The sequence below is a fragment of the Hippoglossus hippoglossus genome, chromosome 8 (assembly GCF_009819705.1).
Source record: "Hippoglossus hippoglossus isolate fHipHip1 chromosome 8, fHipHip1.pri, whole genome shotgun sequence".
Classification (NCBI taxonomy): Eukaryota; Metazoa; Chordata; class Actinopteri; order Pleuronectiformes; family Pleuronectidae; genus Hippoglossus; species Hippoglossus hippoglossus.
Window position 1 is genome coordinate 17,631,933 of NC_047158.1, and position 16,048 is coordinate 17,647,980.

At 44.8% G+C, this 16,048-nt stretch overlaps 1 protein-coding gene and 1 long non-coding RNA gene across 2 annotated transcripts; one reads left to right on the forward strand and one right to left on the reverse strand.

The window, feature by feature from the left end:
• Nucleotides 1-1,503: 1,503 nt before the first annotated feature.
• On the reverse strand, nt 1,504-10,461 carry LOC117766766 (ras-related protein Rab-37-like). The gene is made up of 10 exons (XM_034594114.1): nt 9,850-10,461; nt 8,769-8,879; nt 6,844-6,885; nt 6,082-6,148; nt 5,766-5,818; nt 5,266-5,331; nt 4,455-4,511; nt 4,295-4,371; nt 2,683-2,807; nt 1,504-2,574 (listed from the first exon to the last, which is right to left on the reverse strand). Exons 1-9 carry the CDS (start codon nt 9,958-9,960, stop codon nt 2,702-2,704), a joined length of 690 nt encoding a protein of 229 aa, XP_034450005.1. The 5' UTR covers nt 9,961-10,461; the 3' UTR covers nt 1,504-2,574; nt 2,683-2,701.
• On the forward strand, nt 8,338-10,226 carry LOC117766801. Its single transcript, XR_004614753.1, has 2 exons — nt 8,338-8,376; nt 10,080-10,226. It is a non-coding gene; the product is annotated as an uncharacterized LOC117766801 (long non-coding RNA).
• Nucleotides 10,462-16,048: the final 5,587 nt, after the last annotated feature.

Below are 16,048 nucleotides of genomic sequence, written 5' to 3' on the forward strand. Positions count from 1 at the left end.
AATAAACTTTTCTGTGGTGGCCCTGAAGTACAAATCACAACTCGAAAAACACAACAACAAACTACAAACAACAGTAAACAACAGTAAACAACAGTAAATAACAAAACACAACAAATCACTAAACACTGACAACTCAAAAAACACTATGACAAATGAAAACACACAATATGAAAAAGGTAGGTATATATAGCAGACACCGTTTTCCTTAGAAATGAATACTATTGTGTTTTGTGGTATTTTCTGAATTACCGTTGTGTATTTTGATGTACAGTTTGTGTTTGGCACTTCAGAACCACCGTACGTAAAAAAAAATCTTTCATATAGTTTCAGTTTTCTGTCGTTCAGTATTTGCAGTTTTCTTTAAGTTGTTTTTTCCATTTGTTTGTACTATAAATGTTTCCATTTCGTGTAAATACTGCATTTGAGCCAAGTATTATATCTCTTAAATATCACAACGATAAAAACAGAGTTAAAAACCACAACCTTTGGGCAAAAATCTGTCTTAAGACTTAGGAAGAACAAAAAAAAATACTGCTACTAATACTACTAATAATAATGTGACATTTATTGTGATAATTATCAATATCAACTGATAATTCTGACCATATTGTTCAGCCCTACATCGGATTATTTCCCTGTGTTGTATCATCTGCCATGAAAACATTTCCCATGTGTGGAATTAAATCCTGAGATTATAATAAAATGCCAGGCTGCCAGAGATATCAAAAAATAGTTTTGCGTGAATGTTTTTACCAGATAACATTTAGTTATAACTTGTCTTCAATGCCAGTCTCCAGATCCTTATCTGCATCGCTTTTCTTTTGAAGTGAGTCGACTCAGATCCCTCTCTTGATGCGATTGTAAAAGAAAAAGATAAAATAGGTATTTCAGGAAGCTGCTGAACCAAACCTTTGGATGCAGGATTTGACTCTTCAGCTGGGAATGCTTCCAGACCTGATAAGAGGACAGTGACAGGAAATCCCAACGCTCTGCAACCTGGAGATTTCAAGCCACCGGAGCATCTGTGCCGATTACTGCAGTGTGTTGGACTCGTTCAGCGAGGAGTTCACCTGCTAGTGGGACATCATCCGAATGATTGATCCACCTCAAAGTAAAGGATGGAGGACGTGCAGTGTGTGAGTGGGAGAGGAGGCCAGCTGCGTTCAGGGGCACAGCCCAGTGCAGTGAATCATGAATGAGCTCCAAGTTTTTAATGTCTTCACCAAGCATGTCAATACAAACTCACTGCACCGACAACGATGACAAACACTTCACGGTTACAGATCTTGAGCGACATTGAAATACATTAACATGTGTGTTGTGATCTGTCTGTTTCCCTGTGCTACATACTGGAGGATAAACAGTGTAGCTGCTGCCACACAGTGGCTCATTAACCTCACCACATCCTGTCACCCACTCCTACTCCTCTCCGCCCAAATCTCAACACACACACAAAGACACACACACACGACACAGACTTCAAGAAAACAACACCACGTACAATACAAAATATACTTTTTTATAGATGTGTGTGTATATATATATGATAACAAAGCACTTTGTTGTGGCACTTTGTGATCACCGTGATGCCTCAGACAAACGTGACACTGAGCAGGATTTGACAAGCAAAGATTCACAATGAACATTTACAAAGAATCGAGTTAGACGATGTGGCGTATGAACAAATACAGCTTCGGTACAACCTAGACAACAACATCCATCATTAAAGGAGACACAACGGTGTTTGGGAGTGCTGGGAGTGCTGTGTGTGTTGTGTGTGTGTCTGTGTGTGCACTGCATGCTGAGGAATCTCTATCTGAAGACATGACAGTAATGAAAATCTTTTTATTTTTAATATGGAGCCTGGTGGGATGATCCTCCAGCACGGGTACATGTGCACTTCTGAGTCTCACCGGCCTTTAATCAAATGCACAGACAGAGACACGGTGGGCGAGCGCCCCTCAAAACGTTGGCTTTATTCTACCGAACAGCAGTACAGGTGTGAACAGACGGGATCAGTTTAGCTACAATCTGACTGTGAAGCTGAGGTCCACTCCTCAAACACACCAAAAATGAGTAAAGGACGGGGATGTAAGGCCAAAAAAAGGGGGATTCAGTTCACAGCCTGGTAAAACTGTGACGAAACAAACCGAGAGCTGTATGGCAAAAAATGCTATACCCACAACAACAGTCGTATTGATTGTTCATACAAAAAACAGCCGTTTATTAAGAGCACAATGATAATAATCTGTTTTTTCTCGTTGTCCCTGCAGATGAATATAGCATTTCAGATTGTAACTCCTGACTTGTAACTGTCACCACAGACACCACAGACATTTTTTTCTACGCATGACATTAAAAAGAGATTCGAAATTCACATTTCAGATAAGGGATGGCGGCCGATCCAGATTCCCCCCCCCCCCCCCCCTCAGCTCAGAGCTCAGTGAAGAAGTCGAAAGGCGTCCGCTTCTCACGTTCGGAGCTGAGATTGGCTTTTTGTGTGTGAGCAGACATCTTTACCTCCTTCCCACTCCCCCCCTCTCTCTCTCTCTCTCTCTCTCTCTCTCTCTCTCTCTCTCTCTCTCTCTCTCTCTCTCTCTCTCTCTCTCTCTCTCTCTCTCTCTCTCTCTCTCTCTCTCTCTCTCTCTCTCTCTCTCTCTCTCTCTCTCTCTCTCTCTCTCTGCCTGGTGATCAGCATCAGCTACACCCCGCTACAGCAGCCAGACTTCTTCTTCTGAGACTCGATGTAGTCATGTATCTGGAACTTGGGCTCGTTCGGCTGCTGGGTCGCTCTGTGCCGCAACTCCCTGATGGAGAGGGAGAGGGAGGAAGAGAGAGAGAGGAGGTTAGATACAGAGGCGGTGGATGTGTGGGATTGAGGACAGACTGGGCGAGTGAATAAAGAAAATGAGAAGGCAAGAGAAATAAATCAAGCAACAGGGTGAGCGAGAGAAATGTCCCTCTCTGCTGAGATTTAATCAAAAAGCCTCTGGCATGATTCATTTCGTCTAACTTGCACTTAAAATACCCAGCGCTCGAAGGCGGCAGATCACCACATTATTTTTGCTGCGCCGCTCTAAAGGAACACGCTGTGCAAATGTACCAACCCCCGTTCACCTTTCCTGCTATTCAATGAGAAAGGTGTGTTCACAAGGAAGTCAGACAAAAACAAGAAATCACACAGTTAATGTTTCGAGAGCCACATGCAGCCTGAAACGTGCACATTCCCATTATATCGAGTCGACAGGAACAAACATCAAATTAGCTGAAGAACCATCGGGGGGGCTTTTAGATTCAGGAACATTAATTCCACGTCAAAGAAAAGTATAGAAATACACAACGGTGAAGAGAAGAGCAAAGAAAACTCATAAAAACAGATTAAAAAACAAAACTTCAAGTGAAGCAAGACCCAAGATAAAAATGTAACTGGATTCATTTTGTTTTTTGCTTTAACCTATTAATGATTTCTACTACTTGCCATTTATCTGGTTTAGGGGGTGTTAACTGTAATTAATTATTAATTCTTTCCAGCTTCTTGTAAGACCTTGACTTTAAGCTAAAAATAATGACACGTGATTGATTAAACCAATCGTTTGTCTTGAAATGAAAACTTTAAAGGCTTCACGCTTTGTTCCTCTTGTTCCTTATGTTTAACCGGCTACACTATAATAAAGAATTCATTGTAGACTGAGAAATTAGCATCTCTTCCTATATATCTTAAACCTATTATAGGCACTTGGGGGGGAGCAGAACAAGCTGTAACCAAATCTGTAAAAATCAAGTAGTTGTGGCAAACCATTGTTTATAAAGATGGACAAAGTGTCTCTACTTCCTCCCACTATCCAGAAGTGAAGCCAAAATATCTACGGTGACGAAGTCCAGCCAATACACACGCTTGACCAATAGTGAGTCAGTGAAAAATGAAAAAGAAACTTCAAGGGAAAATTATTTAATGTGTGGTTGGACTTTTTTTAACTTTTCCTTTAGCCACCAGGGGGCCATGGAGATGCTCTGGCTTCACTTTTGGGAAGCCGTCATGTCATCCATTTTATAAAGAGTCTATGTGGCAAACCTGTTAATGACTATTTCCAGCAACATCCGGCAGCCACGCAGCAACATGAGTATTAATTTGGTGTCAAAGTCCAACATTCACTCCATTTTTATTTCTCTGTTTTGTTCTCCACCAACTCCTACAGGGAAAACTCTTTATTTGCTAATGCTCCACTTTGTTCACCAGCTAATCGCTACCTCGGACTCTGTTGTTTGGTTTCAGGTTGTGTACTTCACGACTTACTTTGCTATAGCGAGAAAGGACAGCTCCACATTGAGTCCCGTCTTCGCACTGGTCTCCATGAATGGCACACCGTATTCCTGAGATGAGGAAAAAAGCATTAGAAGAGGAATTGTCTGTCGTTGAAAATAAAACCACATGGAGCCGATCTACTGAACTTTACCTTGGCCAGCCTCTCTCCTTCCTCTGTCTTCACGACCCTGTCTGCAGCCATGTCTGACTGTAAGCCGGCAGCGGGGAGAGAAAGCAAGTCATAAAGGGCGAAAGGTGAAAGGTCACAGCCTCACCGTGCCATTAGCTACAGTGATGCACTCGAATGTCAGCCCAGCACATCCCCCTTATCTGGCTGCCCCACTGAGCCAGAGCTCCTTTGGACTGATGAGATGTCAGAGACTCCACCTCCAGCGGAAGAGCAGCGCTCTCGCAGACTGATGCCACCAGTCCTGCTGCTCTCACAGCAAATTATCTGAGCTGCCGCTGTGTGACATCTCTGGCCCGGGAGCAGGGTGAGTCCTCTCTGAACCACCAGAGGGAGCTTTTAGATATATTGGCAATGACTGCTGTTTGCAATGAGACATGAAAACTCATCTGTTCCTCACCAGCAGCGTTGTGAAGAAAATGGTTTCATGCAAGAGGAGCTCGGAGCGAGTGCATTGTTATTTGTGTGCCACTGTTTTCCCATGTAGACATAATGATCATAGAACACTGGGTGACGGGTAAATTCTGCAAATGGACCCAGGTTATTGTCGCTTCAGACAAATGTGCACATTCAAATCAACGGAGACACGCGAGCATGATTAAGACGCCGTTTCAAGTTTGCATTCATGCATGTGCTGCACAGTGGAAGCATTTTCGGCCTTTTGAGCATTCTCATGTCTGTCTGAGTGTGATAAGAGTGCGTTTAAATTGTGCTAAGGGACCACTTATCCTTCTGATCCTTTCATGTAAAGCAAAAAAAAGGAAGCTTCGCTCACCTTGTTGCCGAGCAACATGATGACCACATCCTTCTGGGCATACTCGTGTATTTCTGTGAGCCAAGCCTTCAAAAGTATCAGAGATAGAGAGAAACATGAGAGACGGAGAGAGAAAGAGGTGCATCAACTAAACACAACTACCAAACTCAAAGTCTGCATTCTCCCCTCCTGTTCTCTGTAATAATATCCCCGTCATCCAATCAATCATGGCGCGACTGAGTCACTCTCATCCTTGAACACTTTTATTGCTTTTCATCACTGAAAACTGGGAACTGGGCGAGCGAGCGAGCGAGCGATATTATCGTGTCATTTCCAAAGAGGGCTGTGAGAAAATGTCGCAGGCCCTCGAAGTACTTTGCATGTAAATAGACAGAGTGGAGCATTAAGCTTGAGAGGGTTTAGAAGCAGGAAGTGAGAAGACAGAGCAGAGAGAGAGGGAGAGGGAGAGAGAGAGAGAGAGAGAGAGAGAGAGAGAGAGAGGTAATATGAGACAGTCTTACCCTGATATTGTCAAATGACGTCTTGCTGGTGATATCATAGAGCAGCAGTAGGGCTGTAGAAAGAGACAGAGGAGCAGTTGCAAACGTTATTATTAAATTGCTGCACACCGTCTTATGTAACACACATCGACACCTACACACCATTTCTATGCACACTAATAAAAATATTCACACATCTCAGCCAGGTTGCTCCCTTAACCACATCCTGAACTCCCCCAACCACCACCCACACACACACGCACACGCACACGCACACACACACACACACAAACACAAACAAATAACGAGGGATTACAATATAAAAAGCAAAGGTTACCCTGGGCGTCTCTGTAGTAGGCGTGCGTTACACTGCGGAATCTCTCTTGGCCGGCTGTATCCCAGATCTGCATGAAAAACCACAGGATGACACGTCAGCTAACGTGGGAAAACTGGACCATCCTGGACGGTCCTCACCTCAAACGCTGCACAGATAACGATTATAGAGACGACTGAGATGCAGCGACAACATATTTACTGAGAATTTGTTTTTCTGTGAAGTGAAATTTAGCTGCTGAGGATAAAGAGCAAACTGCTAATTCCTGATATACATTGCTGTTGTCCTCTTGTTTTGTGTAAGTGAACAAGAGCGACTGGAAATCTCCCCTGAGCTTTAGATCGATCCATCAATCTGCTGGAACCTTTTCGTTCCTTGGAAAAAAAAGTTCAGAGGCCTCACAGTTCCAGGTAGTTTTGGTCGAAACACAGCTACAGACTCACGGTGGTAGAATCTTTCTTTGGAATGAATCCCAATATTTCATCATGTGCCAGATTTGAGGGAAGAGAAGGAAGTGGAGTAATGTAAATTTGGCACCGTCCACCCAGTGGTGAGGGAACAGGTTTGGAGGTTTTGTGGGTTTGCACCTTGCATTAACAGCATGTTGGACATTATCACGCCAAGTAATAATCAGAGACTTTGACTGTGTTTTTACTGAAAGCATTATAAACTACCAGATGAGTTTCGGCTGCCACACAGAACAGAGGGTTTTGTCATTTGTTGGGCTGAAACTGGTGAATCTGGTGTAAAGCTGCATGCTCTTACCTGGAGTTTGATTTTGAGGTTGTCCACATCCACCACTTTATTCTACAGAAACGAGAAGAGGAGGTGTGAGGGACTGATAAACCACCATATGCATAACTGCACAGGAATGAATGACATGAACATCACAGACGACTACAAAACGCTCTGAGACTCAGCGTGTGGCAAAAAAAACAAGACGACTAAAAGTGGCTTTGAATGCTGGCAGAGAAAGTAATTTACAACACCCACGTAACAACAAGGTCCTGGGATTAGACTTAATTACACCACAGTGAGAAAGACGACTGGCAGCATAACAACGGACGCCCCCGTTAATTTCCTTCAGCCCCGTAATGGTGCCCTCTGATTTCCTGTAAAGCTAAGATTGGCCTTAAATTGTTTAGAAATGCCAGATAAAAAAAGACTAAGTGTGGGGATTGTTTAACAAAAAAACATCCAGAGGGAATTAAGAGTGAAGTGGAAATAAAGGTTAAGATAACACGCAGTGTGTAACCATGCATGCTCATTCATTCAGAAAGAAAAATACAGGTTCTTCCATTCTCTCGTTCATGGGGAGTATCACCATCACAGCTGCATTTTCAACTAAACAACCTGAAGAGAGGCAGAGAGGAAGGAAGTGCATCGAGCAAATGCAGCACTTCCTGGATCACTTCATGACTTCACATCAGTGACAAGTCACCACAATCAGGTCCCTGCCTTTCCTGTGAATAAGCAGCTACACACACCAGAAAAACGCACGGGGACAAAAGAAACCTCGGCGAACGTGTGCAAAGCCGCCAGTGGCGAGCTACAGCCGCCACCTGCTGAATCCTTTGCCTTTGGCAGAATGGACATGGTTCAACCTCTGCATTAGTTGCCATGGGTTTCCATTTTTTCCCCGTCCAATTATGACGTGAGCGGAGCCTGCATGCTGAGTAACGAGGAAGCGTGCCGAAAATAGAGCGGCCATGTAGCAGGCTGCCACAACAGCACCGTCTGTGTGCAGAGGACAACCTCAGCCCATTGACTCTAATGCTTCTCTCTCAGATCACTGCCGTTTCTGAGCAGCTCCAGCCCCCGTTCACACTCAAGGAGGTAAACAAAAGGTAATCCCCCCCCCACACCGGGAGCCACTCTTCTGAGTAAATACACATTTAATCCGGCACATCCATCAAATGAATGCACGTGTAAATCAATCACGTCCTCTTTTTTAATGCATTTCGTGAGCAGACTCTAAGCGTACAGTACCTGTTGCTTTTGCTTGAATGGGGGGGGGGATGAAATGTCAGACATCCACTTTGCTGCCTTGTGTCTATGTCATCATCCAAAATGGACAAATGAGTTTAGCCAATGCAACAAAATGTCCTCTTCAAACCACTTGACCTGCTGTTAATGGGAGTGTTTTTGCCTTGATTGGAGGGAAATGTTTCGCCACTGGAGGAAGATATATTGTAGAAATTGGCTCCACATTCAGCAGCAGTGTTATGTGTGTGTGTGTGTGTGTGTGTGTGTGTGTGTGTGTGTGTGTGTGTGTGTGTGTGTGTGTGCATGAGGTGTGTGTGTGTGTATAGGTACGAGCTTGTCTGTCAGCTGTGTGACTCCTCCACGTTCAAGCCGAGCTGCAGCCAATCTTTCCAGGAGACGGGGACGTGGGCAGGCATCTGCCAAGACATTTATAAAGCTGTCCACAGCGCGCTTGTGAACTTGACTGCTTGGTGGGAGGATTCGAACATTTGGTGCTATCGTCGCCGGGTGATGAAGTGTTCAGTGTGGACGTGAGGTGATAATTGGCCTGATGTCACTCAAACAAGTGGACCCCTTGGTGCTTTGTAAATACCAGTAGGTTCACTACTTTCTCGTGAGCGTAACAAGAATATGAAATGCAAAAGCTGACACTGAAATAATGAATAATGTGAGTTCGTGGGACTGCTGTGCAGCCGCTCTCTCACCCTAAAGTCTATTCCAACGGTGGCTATAAAGTTGCCTCCGAGAAATGCCCCATCTTTAAAGCGCACCAAGATGCACGTCTTCCCCACGGCCGAGTCTCCGAGCATCATCACCTAAAGCAGAGCCACCACCAGAGAGAGGGACAACAGGTTACAGCGGGATAACAACATGACTGACACAACTGTACATGATTGCAGAATAGAAAATCATATTTCCTGAGAGGGGGAGGAGGACATTGAAGCTGCAGGGGACGTGTTGCAAAAATGATTTCGCAATTAAGTAAAAAAAAAAAGGAACATTTCACAACTGGGATGATCACGATGTTTGAATCAGTTGCGAAACATCTCATGTTGGTTAATGTGTGCGGCTCATTAATGCTGCTCCAGTACAGATGGTGTTGTGATCCACTGTTGACTGAGCTGCCACCAACATGTGACACACCGCCAGTTCACTGGAAACAGGGGGGCAGCCAACTCTGTAATTTTGCTCTCAACAATTATTTTTCTCAGCTGAGCATCCTCCTCCAAAACTAATCGATATAATTACAGCCATCCACCCGAGGCAGTGTGTGGTTTAAACCTCCACACGGTCCCTTTCACAGGGAATCAACAGCAGCACAACACAATTAAACTGGAATTGCAACTTCTCCCTTTTGTCTGTGGGCTTTTATGAAAGAGTCGAAGGTGTGTGTGGCTTTTTTATTGATGACATCTCATGGGAGGATTTAACAAGGGAGCAACAAGTACCTACACCCTCAGCAAATATTTGCATCAGAGAGGGCGGACAAAGCAACCTCAAGAGATTTACAGGCTCAGGGAGACTTCTCAGAGACACGTATCACATTAAACCTGCAGGTGGATGGAGCACAGCAGGGGGGGGGGACGCATGACTAATGACTAATAGGCTGATAGTTGCTGCTTTTTGCACTTAAGATTATCTGAGAGATCATGTGCACATTATCCAGATGTGAGGAATTATTCATGCAGCTGCTGCAGGTGCACCCACTAAACCCCCCCCCCCCCACTAAATCCAAAACGCAAAATCAACACACACACACTACTGCAAGAAGACGGAAATACACACCTTGAAGGCAATGTCATAATACTCGTTAATAGAGGCGCATCTCTCCAGCACATATTTTGACGTCCCGTTTTTGGCTTCCTTGTCCGTCAACGATGTCTTTCTCGTGGACATCGCAATCCTCCCCAAGAAAAAGAAAAGAAAAGTGTGCGGGGCTGCGCGGAGCCAAAGCACAGCTGTAATCTCCAGAGATGTGTCCAAGAAAGACGCGCACGCCGGTGTGTGTGAGAGAGGGGGGGTGGAGGGGGTGGGGGGGTGTCTCAGTCTTCGCCAGCCTCCAGCCCCGCCGCTGCTCGCATACTGCGCGTGGCTGCAAAACGAAAAAGGACGAGGAGAGAAACACACCTCAACGTGGCACTGTCCTCAAAAAACAATAAAAAAAAATTTAAAAACAAGACGGAAGCGACGATCGAAACTTGACAAACAATCAGAGGAAAGCGACGACGCGCAGCAGCAGCAGCAGCAGCAGTCAGGAGCAGAGCTGGTGACACTCAGGCGGAAACATGTCTGTGATTTGTGCGGTGCGCATCCTGGCGTGGGCAGAGGATGAGCGGAGTGTGTGAGAGGACAGCTCCAGCATCACTTGTTATTCCCTAATGAGTGAAAACAACCTGTCAGTCAGGCTGCAGGCACTGGGGTGGTGGTGGGGGGGGGGGGGGAGGGGGGCTGACTCATCCGCCACAGGTGGTGCTGGATCATCGAAGGGGTCAGAGCAAAGGGCAGCGAGTCACACAGGCTCAACCGTGACCAGGTGCTTTAAAAATGCTCCATATTCATGTGCGTAAAAAGGAGTTGAGCGTCCGCGTCTTTGCGCAAACCTGCTCCACGAAGCTCTCCCCTTCCCCCAAGCAGAATAATATGCCATGGAAAGGGATTTTTTTCCTGATTTCATGATGCAAATCTTGTCAAGAACAAACGATCCTACAGGTATCAGCAAATCCCTTACATTTAATTAGCATGTGCAACCTTTCCAAAATGGTTTCAGACTCAAAGGCTCTTTGTTCCTGCAGCATTTGTCTCCCCCTTGTGTTTGAATCAAGAGGCGCTGCTGCCTCCTCCCTCCTCTCTCTCCTCTCCTGGTGACCAGGGCCCATAACGACACAAGGCCAGAACCAGGGATCTGCCATGTTATATAAGTAACATTCAACCTCTTGTCCAGAACAGATGACCTCATCAGTGTGTGACACAGGCGGCTGCAGGCCACATCTCACCCCCCCCCCTCCCGCCCCTGCTGACACGAACGCAGCGATAAAACATTTATTTGTGCTGAACGCTTGACTGGTTGGATTTCGGGTCACGTGGAAGTTGAAGAGACGGGAGATGCACAAGGTGAGTCAATTTAACACATCAGATAATATCAAGTGAAGCATCAGTCACTAACACATACCAGGCAGACTCTGCATATATCCCCCCCCCCTGTACTTGCTGCTTCATTACTCATGGCGGAGGTGAAAAATGTATTCCAACTCAGGGTACAATTTCACCTTTGTGTGCATTTGCGGTTCTTAACATTAATCATCCATGCCGAGCTTTGTCAAAGACGAAGGCAGGTGCAGACATTCCCGAAGTGGATTTTCAGGTGCTGTCGTACCCCCTCCACTTTGGATCCAGCGTTCTCCTGCAGGGGTTCTGAACCTTGAATCACGCTCTGCCAAACGAACCCGAGCTAATTCAAAATGGCAGAGCCGATTTTATATACTTTCTCCCCAGATTTCCGGCTCCTCCGTGCCGCTCAGATTGGAGATGACACAAAGCCGGAGTTGTCAACCGACACAGCAGAAACCAAAATAATGCAGCAAATGAGTCGCGCATCTTTGCTGTTTGTCTCCTTTTGCCTCCACAGAGGGTGAACCCCCCCCCCCCCCCCGCCCTGCACATGTCACAGAGCAGAAAAATCTGCCTTGTTTAAAACAGCTTTGTCTCAAACATCCAGCAGCAAACAGCCTGTCGCCATGACATTCATTAGTACTGCTCTCTTCACAGTAATTTAATCATAGCACTGGGATCATTAAATATAATAATGTACTCTCTATCAAGCACTCCTCCACACACACACAAACACACAGACACACACAAACAAGCACAAACTGAGTGTTAAGGATTGTAATGAATGCAGTGAAAAGATGCACCAACCCACACTGGAGAACAAAACTGATTCATGCTGCACTTCATTGACTCACTGAGGGAGTCAAAACCCCTCCACAGCCAGAGAGGATCTGCCCTGCTGTTACATGTCACGACTTCAGTGACGTGTCCTTCTCATAAATCGGGTGAGGTCAGCAACCCGGGGAAGTGGTGGAGGGAATGAAGGGAGGAAAGACAATGTGCGGGGAGGATGTGTGGAGGCTGTGTGGAGGATGTGTGGAGGCTGTGTGGAGGACAGGAGAGTCGGGACTCACTGTGAAGCCGATGCCAACGGTAGCAGTGAAGGAGCCTGGGAGGAAGTTGCCCTGGTCGTACTGAACCAGCAGTGAGGTCTTGCCCACTCCGCTGTCTCCCACCAGGATCGTCTGAAGAGAGAGTCAGAGAGTCACAGAGTCACAGAGTCACAGAAAGGTGACCTGCATTCATTTGACAGCCATATAGATTATATAAAGACTACTAACTACTAATACTGACTTTTTATTCAACATTTCTATACAAAAAGTCATAATTTTATAAAAATCCATTTATTAATTCAAGGTTCTTAATCTTTTTGACATTTTGACACATTTTAAATATCATCACTTTCACTTGAGACATTTCTTCTGTGAACTTCTCAGGTTTCATTTAAATAACTTTGAGACAAATGGAGGTAAAACTAAGATTCCACAAAAGCATTAGACAAAAATATATACACATTTCTGTGACAGATTTTCTTCTTCTTATTTTTCTCTTCTCAAAAGATTAATCTAGTGAGACTTTACCCCGGAGTCACTAAACCAGGTTTGGTCCATCTCTACCTTTTTTATATAATAGTCATGCATCAGCTGGTTATTCTGAAACATATTTCACGTCGTTTTATTGCTAATATAAATCAAACCCCACTTGCACACCTATAAAAACAGTGGCGTCCCCTGTGAGAACCATCAGGTCACGATGCGTCACCCCAGTGGGGATCTGCCGTTTTGACACCACAGTGCTGGATGTAGGATTCAATCGGCCTTGTCGCCATGGTTATTGTCTCATTGGGAGCTGGTGGTCCAGCCTGGAGCTTCCTGGCAGCAGATACTTGCCTCTTTTATTGAAATTTATCACCCACCCTCCTCCTCCTCCTCCTCCAGCAGGCCAGCCCCGCTGTTTGCCTCTTATCTGCAGTTTCAAAGTGCCCACATACGGTGCAAGCTCTACAGCACACAACGCCCTGAAACCCACAATACCGTCACTTTTAATCACTGACATCCACGAGTTCTGCACTTTGGACTTTGCTCCTCCGTTAAAAACACAAGTTTATGACAGTTTAAGTTATTGAACGAGACGGAAATCAGACACTTTAAAGTGGATGTTGGCAGAAGCTCTAGGTGAAAATCTAAATCAATTTCTTTCTGCGAAAAAATACAGAAAAAAGCTTCAGAAATCAAGTAAATTTAGACGGTGGCCTTTTTAAACAAAGAGTGCAGGATATAAATAATGTTTGCATGGGATGCTTTTGTTTTATTTTGTGTTCTCGGCTACAGACGTTCGTGTGAGTCAAAGCAACAAAAAAAAGATCCTCAGATACAAATAATGCAGACCAGAGGCGAGCGTCTCTGTGGATGACTCACTGAGCGAAGGGGGAACTTGTTCAATGTTAAGCTGCGTAATCAACATATTACTATTTCATGCCTCCTTCATCAAATTTAGATGTTGGCATGTCAAAGTGCTCTCAGGACTTAAGCTGTTGGAGCAGAGAGCAGCAGCGAGGGGGGGGAGTTTATCTCCAGGAAGCACACAGAGACCTGTGACAGTGTGTATGTGTGTATGTGTGTGTGTGTGTGGGAGGGGGGGGTTACTGTGGCTGATGGCCCGACTGCAGGGACAGTGATGCTGCGTGTGTCTCCATGGCAACATGAGATTCCTCTGTGTTGTTTGGGTTAATCACAAGTCCCAGAGATCCGTCATAATGAGATAGTCACCAAGAAACTGCAGAGAGGAAACCCAACACTCTCATACACGTGTTCAGTAAATCCCTTTATTATCTCCACTTCTTATCGTTTGAGGGCCGCAGGGGCGCTGGAGCCAATCACGGCCGACATCGGGCAAGAGGGGGGGGGGGGGGGTACATGGCCAGGTTACTGATGAACTGACATTTAGAGATTAACAGTCATTCACACTGGATCCTCAACTTTACTTCGCCTGCATGACGTTGGACCGTGGGGAGAAGGTTGGCCGGTCGTCAAGGTTGAAACCCAGAACCATCTTGCTTTCGTTAGATATTATTGAATGAAAACAACATTTCTCCAGATGTTTGTATTTGCCATGTCCTAACTGTTCACTGTAAATAAAGATGGACGACATTACAGCTCCTCAGAAGCGAAGCCGAAGTATCTCCATCGTCAAAAAGTCAAAATCGCACGTCAAATAAATATTTTTTCAAAGGTGGTTTGTCATCTTAGTTATTTCTTATGGCACTGAGGCATGTTGAAGAGTGACATGTCATGATTGACAGCTGAGACCATCCCCCGACCACTGCTACACGGACTGTGGCTCCAAATGACGTCATCTGTCCAAGATGGCCGCGCTAGTATAACAGATATTTTGGCTTCATTTCTTGACAGAGAAAGGAAGTGGAGATGTGTGGTTCATCTTTATTTACAGTCTCGAGTCCACACACACAATAATGCATAGATTCCTCTGTGTTTCAAACATCTTATCATTGAAGAAGCCAGTGTTGTTTCCTTTCTTTCGTCCTAAGAGACACCAAAAACTAAAATAAGGTGTCATCTTGTCCAGTGAGTCCATATTTTTAAATTCCAATGCCTTTACATTAAGCCCTCATATTGAAAATATTACTTACATTAAAGGTATTATAGCAGAATTTAGAAAAAACACCTCCGTTTAATGCCTACACAATAAAGAGCAGCTCTGACAAGAATATACACATATTTCTATAGTTTGTCATACAAGCGCTTGAAAGTTTATTGGATATTTGAATAACTGAGGACAATTTGGCCCATTTTAGCCTTCGAGAGGCTGGAGCCGTCTCTGCCCAGTTTGCTGTGGAGTTTCTGGCAGAATGTAACTTGGCAGAAACAACAAATGTAACCACGAGTTAAATTGCTGAGGAAGCAGGAGCCTGTTCTGGGCTCACACACAGTGCGACGCTTATTTAAATAATACTGGACCGTTGAGTTTTTTTTAGGGTCTTGAAGTTCTTGAAGAGATAAGAACACTGAGTCTGTAGAAGGAAGATCTTATTTGGTCGTTCATAGAATGAATTATTAAATCCATCATCATAAACTTTACTAAATACATTTTCCCGGTTACAGATCCAGCGTCTGGATAGAAAGATAATTCTCATCCAAAGAAGTGCAAAAGAAGAATCACCTTATGCGTGAGGTCTTCATTGTAAGGGAAGGTTGTGGGTGTGTGTCCGTCCTCTGTGTCCGTGTCCACCGCAGATGATCCATAGGCGCTGTCGGAGGAAGCCATCCCCACCTCCTCCTGCCGCGGTGCCACACTGGTGTCATCCATCTCGATGATTCTACCTGTCGGACGTCTAGACTTTCTGGAGAGGTGAAGGTTAAAACATCCCTCTTCTCCTGTTTTTATACAGTTGTTGTTTTTTTTCCCAGCCCGTCACTAATCGGCTGTTTATGTCCTCAACAAAAGTGACATCCAGTCCTCTGGATAAGCACAAATCTGACTAAATATTTATATGAAAGACTTCCGGTTGGAGACCACCGCTGAGTTGCAGCTTACAGTATTTATGAAGGAAAAACATGTTGAGCATTTTAAACAAGGGAAGCAACATAAACATGTCCAACCTCCTGCTTTTAAGTGGAAATCAAACAGAAGACAAACACGTAAACAGGAGACATTAAAATCACACGACCAAAACCTTCATATAAATGTTTTTTTTATTGAGTCATCAGTCAGGACGTCTAACTTATGAGCTTGTCCAGAGGCGTACAGCGACAAAGTTCCCCACTCATTCATCACAGCAGCACGGATGGAAACCTCAACATCCCACCCTCCTCCTCCAAACAGAAAAATGAATAAAAATAAAACAGGTCTGCATCAG

Bases quoted from the DNA above. Each gene is read 5' to 3' on its own strand.
- LOC117766766 (XM_034594114.1), bottom strand. From the start codon at position 9,960: ATGTCCACGAGAAAGACATCGTTGACGGACAAGGAAGCCAAAAACGGG. The intron at 6,149-6,843 runs GTAAGAGCATGC...TTTTTCATGCAG, and splicing joins ACCTCAAAATCAAACTCCAG to ATCTGGGATACAGCCGGCCA. The intron at 4,372-4,454 runs GTAAAGTTCAGT...TCCTCATCTCAG, and splicing joins AAGGAGAGAGGCTGGCCAAG to GAATACGGTGTGCCATTCAT.